Source organism: Octopus sinensis, unplaced genomic scaffold (assembly GCF_006345805.1).
Source record: "Octopus sinensis unplaced genomic scaffold, ASM634580v1 Contig12082, whole genome shotgun sequence".
Classification (NCBI taxonomy): Eukaryota; Metazoa; Mollusca; class Cephalopoda; order Octopoda; family Octopodidae; genus Octopus; species Octopus sinensis.
This window is the reverse complement of record NW_021832533.1, coordinates 27106-35676: the sequence shown is the minus strand read 5'-3', so window position 1 is coordinate 35676 and position 8571 is coordinate 27106. Positions and strand designations below refer to the sequence as shown.

Here is an 8571-nt window from a genome sequence, read left to right as displayed (position 1 = left end):
GAGGACCTCGAAAATGGATTGAGTTTTGTTTCCTGGAGTACACATACGTCAATATCATGCTTGATCAAAAAGGAATTTAGTTCTGTTGATTTTCCAGTAACTCCGTTGATATTTAGTTGAAGAATTGATATGTCTCCCTTTGGACCGGGATTAGGTTCTACATCCCCACAGTGTCAGTGCGTCTCCTGTTATCTTTCTTAATCAATGTCCAAAAGGGGATGGTTTTTTTCAAATTTCCTAACACACTTCTCATAGGCAAGATACTCTTTTTGTAAGAAGATGTGCTGTCTTTCTGTAAGATGGTCCATTAGTTTTTTAACATTGAGTGTATTTCTCACTTCCGAAGTCAACGTCATTTTATCACGTTTCAGTAAAATCCGAAAGCACTGGTTCTGTAAGACTTCCAGGCGTGATCCGAAAAGCGCATGCGTGTTCAATTTTAGAAACCTTCGCATCTTTTCTCTGTATTCTACAGCACTTTTTGCCTGAGATCTCTCCATATTGTTTGTATAATAACTCAAAATGTGGAATAGAAGATATTGGAGATCTAGCAAAAGCTTTGAGAATTCCGATCTTCTTTTGGATTCGTGAAACCATTGACTCCACTTGATTTTTGAACGTCATTGATGGGTCGAATGTAACTCCAAGGATTGTAGGGTTCCTTTTAACTGGGATTAGTCGTCTATAAAAGACCAGTTGGGTGTTTCAAAGGGAAAATGTCAAACGAAACTACAGTAAATAAAAAAAAGTGAATAAAAAGTGCAGCCGATTTAAATTATTATTATTATTTGCAACATACGTAGAATCATATTAGTTATAATTTTACTCGTGCAGCATTAAAAACAATCCTTTGAACCAGCCTCCTCCAACCTCCTCTGTCGTGAGCGAGTTTCCTCAGCTCGTCCAGATCCTCACCACTCCTTAGCCTTTTCTTCACACATTTCAGGTCTCCGTCAAGTGTTTCGGCAGCGTAACACGTGGACGTCCACGGAAGCTCGATCCCTCTTTCAGGAAGTAGCCCTCCATTGCTATGTTAGCTGGGGCAAGCAAGTCCATTCGTAGAATATGGCCAAATAACTTCCACCGCATATTGACGATTTCCACATCAGAGGGCCAGTTCTGCATCTATTGTATAGCCGATTAAATGGATAAAAAATAATTTTATTAATATTAAAAAACTTTTTTAATTAATTAAATTATAACAATGTTTTCATAAATATAAAATAATAAAATATATTTTGATAAAATTTTTATTGTGGCACCATTACATTCTAAATTGGTTTTTTTTAATTTTCATTTTAATAGCAATAAATTCAAATTTATGGAAGAACCTCAAATGATCCTTACAAACGGAATACGAGTCCTAGCACTCAACACAAGCATTGCTCTCCGGACAGTCCTAACAGGAGTAGATGAAGGAATCCTCAACGAAATTTCAAATATACTTGCCGACGTGTTTTACGAACTCGAAAAGTGCAATCGAGAGAAGGAGACCTACTACGAAGAACTTATGTACAAAATAGACGACAACAAACAACTATCGACTCAATATAACCTCGAAAAAACCGCTCGAACCACCACCGACACTGTTTTTTGTCCACTTTTTTAGTATTTTGTAGAAATTGATCGAATTTGAGTACAAGTACAGCGAGGTTTGTTTGTCGCTGGAAGAGCAGATAGTACTCTACAACGAACTGAAACAATCTATGGAAAATAAACTAAATTATTATATTAAAAGAGGTTAATTAATCATTTAAAAAATAATACAAATATTCAAAAATTATAAAAATATTTTAGATCAAATTTCAAACGAGAATTATTATAATTTAAAGCACGAATTTGACAAGTTGTTGAATGACCATCACCGGGTTGTGTGTGTACTAATATGCCCAGCTGAGAGCACTTTACTTTTCCCGAATTGAGGACAATTTGACCACAAATCAGGACAATTTGGACCAATCGACAGAGCCAATAAATCAAAAAGGTATGCGGTTTATTGACAGAAAACACAAATTATAGAACAATTTGAACCAACCGCCGAGAGGTAGACCACAATCTAATATGTGATAGCAACAAGTCTATTTTTTGTGACTTTGCTGTGAGCCACGAGACTTCTTCGGTGGATATATTGAGTACTCTGAGTCCCCAAAAGACAGAGAATGTGGCAGAATGTGAAGAGAAGAGTCAATCCTCTTTGGGGTACCTCAAAAAATGTAAAAAATAGAAACTGTACGAGCTTTTCTCAAATGAAGTTATCAGCACAGCATTTTAAGGGTTTTTGAGTTTTTTAGTAGTTCAAGATAACTTGGCTGTGGATGAAATGGACTATGAGGAAGAATTGGGAGATCTTTCAAGTGTCGGTCCTTATTTCCCCACTTTAGATTGTAACCCGACATATGTCTCTTCACATTCCACGGATTCTTCTCAAACCTTCCCAAATGTACCCTCAGAATCAGAAATGGTTATCAAATCCGAGTCAAAGAATTCTAATGAAGCCACTTTAGTTTATCCAGTCGAGATGGATTCTTTTCAAACCTTCCAAAATTTTCCCTCAGAGTCAGAAACAGTTCTCAAATGTGAGACGAAGGAAATCAATGAGGCCGCTTTAGTTCATCATACCAAAACAGATAGTTCTCAAATTTTCACAAATGTGCCCTCAGAATCAGAAACTATCCTCAAATCTGAGATAAAGAAGACTAATGAGGCCTATTTAGTTCATCACATCAAAATGGATTCTCCTCAAATTTTCATAAGCTTACCCTCAGAACCAGAAACAGTCCTCAAATCTGACGCAAAGGAGACTAATGAGGGCACTTTGGTTCTTCATACCAAAACGGATACTTCTCTGAATGTGCCCTCAGAGTCAGAAACAGTCCTCAAATGTGAGACAAAGGAGACTAATGAGGCCACTTTAGTTCATCATACCAAAACGGATACTTCTCAAATTTTCACAAATATATCTTCAGAATTGGAAACGGCCCTCAAATCTGAGACAAAGGAGGACAATGAGGCCATTTCAATTAATCCTACCAAAACGGATACGTCTCAAACTTTTACTTTTACAAATGTGCCCTCAGAATCAGAAACGGCCCTCAAATCTGAGACAAAGGAGGCCAATGAGGCCATTTCAATTAATCCTACCAAAACGGATACGTCTCAAACTTTTACTTTTACAAATGTGCCCTCAGAATCAGAAACGGCCCTCAAATCTGAGACAATGAAGACTAATGAGGTCACTTTAGCTCATCATACCAAAACGGATACTTCTCAAACCTTCCCAAGTTTAATATCAGAATCACAAACGGCCCTCAAATCTGAGACCAAGAAGATCAATGAGATCACTTCAGTTAATCCTACCAAGTCGGAAATTCGGGTTGGGGAGGATACAGCGGAATCTGTCGAGTTAATCCACCCAGAGGTGACTAGATTACGAGTTATGGCATCAGAAACAGGTTTTTGATCAATATAAAATATAAGGTACAAATATGAAGAAGAGATCAAGTCTTCCACCAAGACCTAAACCACGTGGATTGGAGAATTCGAGGACTGAAATAGGTCCAGTAGTAAAATTTACTCAATTCACCGATTCTGGAATTTGCTTCTCCAAAAAAAACACAAATGGTATTTAAGCGTGAATTAATCAGACACGCCATTACAAGTCGACAAATCTGCTCCTCAGACCGAAAAGAGTCCCACGGTGACACCTCGCGGACAAACTGACCAATCAGAAACTAGTTTTATATCCCAGGCAGCACAATCCTGCAAACCAGCCAGACCAAATAATCAGAAACAACAAAAAAAATTGGAATATTCAAGTCCTTTCTCTGGTTGATTAGTGAGTATACACGTGTAGACATACATGCGGAGACAGACAAGATCCTTCGGGAGAACAAGGACCTCCGTGACTCGTGGTATGCCCTCACTACGGTCAACCGAGAACTGAGTCAGCAAATGGAGGCTATTAATAGGTTTTGGCCATAAATCACGTCCAGTGAGAACGAACTGCTGCACAGTCGCATTCAACTGTCTGAAACTTCAAAAAACTCACTAAAAATCGCTTTAAAGTCAAAAATTGATCAAATTTCGCTCTCAAATCAACGAATTCTGGATTTGGAAAATGTTTTGATAAAAATGTCATTTTTTGAGTAGAAAATAAAAAATATGGAAACCTCATATTTCACGGAGTACGAATTGGTGTCCATAATGGAATCACGGAATAAATACAAGCGGATGTATCTCGAACTCCGTGATTACATCAACGGATTCGAAGAGACCAAAAAAAGGAAAAAAAACTCAATGTAATCCCGCAACTGAAATAATAGCTTCAAAAATATTTTCAGAAAGTCAGTGAAAGGACAGTTGGTTCCTTCCGTGGAAACCCGGGATCACGGTGATCCGGAGGTGTACCACCCATTCAAGGATCGCGAGGTCTCATCCCTCTGTGCCGTGATCACCGTGGTGAGTGATGGCCCGGTCTATACGAGTGCCGGTGCCAAAATAGTTGGAACGAGTGTATTTTACCCGCGGAATCACGGAAATGAAATCACGGAAAATTACGGAAATTACAAAATGAATTCATTAAATCAAAGATTGGCTGTTTTTCCATTTTTGTTAATTTTTTAGAAATATCATAAAGTGGTGAGTACGTCGAGGATTGGGGTGGAAGGAGCGGTCTCTCCAATTCTTTGGACGTCCTCTAAACTCATAAATATGGATGAAAGTCTGGTTTCCGTGATTGACGTGAATCAACCGGATTGTCCTCTTTCGGTTTTCCGCGTTCCTGGTTACGTAACAACCATGGAATCAATTCCTGGTGTTATTTGGGATCTTCAAACCACAGGTTGTTCATTTCCGTCCAAATCTGACCCTGAAAACTCAAAAATTGCGGAAAAAGATTATTTTCCACGGGAAGATGAGCTGGTCAAGCTAACTTTGTCCCAACTCATAAGGAAATTCAAATCCGTGTTGCCAACGGTGTGGGTTGGGGGTACCAACGGGGATCTGAGGGTCTTGCCGAGTGCCTCAGACTTCTCCGAATGCCTCCTCGAGTTCAATGTTGGAAGTAGCGTGACTGGAATAAAGTCACAGTCTCACATTTATGTTGTAGATGTGTCCGTGGAAAGGTTTTTGTTGGGACGGGGAAGAGTGGATTGGCCTGTTTTGTGCGAGGAGGTAAATGAGGGGTGAGGGAGTGAGTAGAGGACGGGCAGTGGAGTGAGGACTACACTGTGATTTGTCAGTGTCAAGATGGGGTCACTTTGGGGTCGATATCCACGATGGTAGTCATCGGGGATTCACTTCTTTGGTGTGCCTCGAAAAATCGTATTTTTGTGGTTGATTGTGAGCAATCGAATTGTTATGTAATCTTGGATGTCTATCCTTCTTAGAAGTCCCACGTGATTGGAAGGGATCATGAGGAAGTCAAATGTCTGGTGTGGGCAGGGGATGGAGTTTGGGTATCCTTTGTAGGCTCTACTACAATTTATCTTTACAATGTGTTCAGTCACAGTCGAGTCCAGGAGGTCAATCTGAGTGAAAGATTGTGTAGTGCTGTTTTGAGTTCGATTCCTGGTTGTTTTTTAATGTGGAGGGATGGTTTAGTGATGGGTGATTACTCAAAGATGTCATCTCCTTCTGTTTTAAAGATATTTGGGAATATGTTGTGGGTTGGGCACTCGAGTGGGCTCGTCCAGTCATTTAAATTGGATATTTGTTTGTTTTGGTGGATAATGTAGGCAATAACCCGGTGGAAGGGGAGAGTAATATTCATAGAGTGTATAGACATACGGACTCGATAGTCCTGCCCACTACTTTTATGCCGAGAGTTGACCTGGGGAGTTCATATGTGCTGCCGGTAGCTCATAAGAATTTGGTTGTTGGACTAAATGCAGTGTGTTCTTCACGTTTGCTTGGTCGGTGTATGGCAGGTGGGAATATTGACTCGAGCGGACGGTGTAAACTTGATTCGATTCGCGTGGTGTCGTGTGGGAATGGAGTGAGGAACGTCACTGCAGGTGAATTGGGTGGAGTTTGATGTAGTTAGACCGAAGGGTGGTGGCTAATGACGATGTTTCGCTGGTTGTATGGGATTGGGATCTCCTGTCCACTCAAAAATGAGTTGAAATATTTTTCTATTGATTTAACTAAAGATTTTCATATAAAAATTATTTTTAATTGGCATTAACGATTTGACTTTTCCACTCCTGGTGACTGACGTATTCATCTCTTATACCAGAGGTGGCCAACGTCGTATTTTTTAATCGAGAAATAATGATCAATAATAGAGTTATGTCTCCACGTTTGTTCATATGAGGTGTAACAAAACGTCGTCTAAAATTTAGACCAGATATCGAATCTTTGGTCATAAAACATCAGTCACAGGGGTCACATTGGTATTTAATTGTTATTTATTGTGGTGTCTTATAGCGTCCGGCCCGTTTATATCGTCCGGGGTGATGATCTACATCAGTGGTTCTCAACCTTTTTTGTCCGCGGACCCCTTGTGAGTAAATGAAAAATTTCGCGGACCCCCTACATATTTATTAAGTTTTTTGTCAAAAAAATTTTACTTATCTAAAAACAAAATTTATTATTAAATCAATAGAGAAAATTAGTGATAAGGTTGATATTGTTTTTTCGAGGCAATTTTTTCAATAAGAGGCTCGGTTGTCGACAAGCATACCCTGATGTCATCTTCAATATTCAGTCTTGCGCGATGATTATTTTATATATTGAGAAGTGCTGAGAAGCCATGTTCGCATAAATATGTTGTCGGGAATATAAGCAACAAATTTAATGCATTTGCGCTTACGGAAGGATAATGCTTACACATTTCGCACCAAAATCTTGATAAAGCAAGTTTTTCATACAAATCTTTTGCGTTTGAATTATTGATCATGTCAATAAAAGCCTCTTCGATATTTTCATCGACCAAACGTGGATCAACACTGAATGGTGTACGAATGAATTTCAAATCAATTTCGTTCAATTCTGGAAAGTATTTATTTACTTCTTGTTGAAGATATGTTAAATGTGCATAAATAAGTTCGGTTATTTTTTCCAAGATAACCCAACACTGTCAAAAACCATAGAAATTGTTTGAAAAATATCTTCTCCTTTAGTGGTCGATTCAAGCGAATAGGAAAATAAAAATTCCTCTTTAAAATCTCCGTCATAGACATAACGAGCAAATATTATTAATTGAGCACAGTTCGCTACATCGGTGGATTCATCAACTTGTATAGCGAAATTTTGATGGCATGAAGTTTTTATTTGTTCTACCACCTGAAATAAATAATATAATATCAATAACCTGACACTTAATATTTTCTGACATTTCAGAAATTCGTCAATGAACAGTATCATTCGATAATGGTATTCCGAAATCATATTTTCAGCATGAGTGCCAATAAGAGTACGTACTATGTCTTTACAACAAGGAAGAATCAGTTTTTCGGCAATATTATGAGGTTTCTTTTCTTTCGCTATACGTAATGAGATCATGTAAGATGCTAATAGCATGGAATTATCAGAAGGCAAAGTTTGTATGAAACGAGTCAATACTTGATTTTTCATCATTTTACGCAAAGAAATAAAATAATCCTTATTTTTGTGGATTAGATGGGGATGACATGTGCGCAAGTGTCTCACAAGAGTTGTTGGTTTCATGCTATTGTGTGACAGAATTTTCATGCACACAACACATTTTGGGCTTTCAAATCCATCTTTATCAATACAAATAAACCCATATTTTATATAATCAGGATTATATTTGCGTATCTTAATAACATTCGAGGAATTCATATCAATAGCGTGCTTAAAAATTTTATTAACTTTTACTAAAAAATATATATACGATTTTTATAAATAATTGAGTTACATTCAGCTTTAAAGTAATTTAGCCTCCTCAGTATTATTGAATATTAAAATATATTAATTTATTTAGCCCCCTCAGTATTATTGAATATTAAAATATATTAAATTATAATATATCTAAAAGAGATATTATTAATTATGATTTAATTCTATTATATATTAATTTAAAATTGTTATCATTAAATAGAAACATTTAAATAAAGTTTCAGAAAAATCTCGCGGACCCCCTGGAATCTTTCGCGGACCCCAGGTTGAGAACCACTGATCTACATTAATCATCTTTAATCATTTGTTAAACATCTTTGACACAAAGATGAATACAAATAACAATAAAAAAAGAACACAGAGTTCAGAACATAGTAATGGAAGGTATCTTACCAAAACTATACATGATCGCGGGAAAAAATCCGGAAATATTATATTGTTTTGAATTTTCTAAAAAAATTGTATTTTTAACTTTACTCTAAATGCTGCAGAATTGTATTTCTAAAAATTTTAAAAATTAAATTTCTATTAACAATAAATTTAATAAATTTTTTAAAGTCTTTATATATATTATTTAAAGACGGTTCTTATGAATAAACTTCGATCATTCAGTTCTGATTTAAAAATATAAACCTATGAATTATTTTATTATGAAGAAACAAATATAGAGGAGGGGGACAACATACTGCCGTTAAATTACTTGAAGAAATA

The 8571-nt window shown here is 36.9% G+C and overlaps 1 protein-coding gene and 1 long non-coding RNA gene across 2 annotated transcripts; one reads left to right on the top strand and one right to left on the bottom strand.

Annotated features, from left to right (window-relative positions):
• Positions 1 to 1356: 1356 nt before the first annotated feature.
• On the top strand, positions 1357 to 1868 carry LOC115229208. Its single transcript, XR_003883307.1, has 3 exons — positions 1357 to 1588; positions 1620 to 1740; positions 1798 to 1868. It is a non-coding gene; the product is annotated as an uncharacterized LOC115229208 (long non-coding RNA).
• A 5182-nt stretch (positions 1869 to 7050) lies between these two features.
• On the bottom strand, positions 7051 to 7803 carry LOC115229197 (protein FAM200B-like). Its single transcript, XM_029799593.1, has one exon. The coding sequence runs from the start codon at positions 7801 to 7803 to the stop codon at positions 7051 to 7053; it is 753 nt and encodes a 250-aa protein (XP_029655453.1).
• Positions 7804 to 8571: the final 768 nt, after the last annotated feature.

Excerpts from the sequence above, each read along its gene's own strand:
- LOC115229197 (XM_029799593.1), bottom strand. The coding sequence starts at position 7,803 with ATGAATTCCTCGAATGTTATTAAGATACGCAAATATAATCCTGATTAT.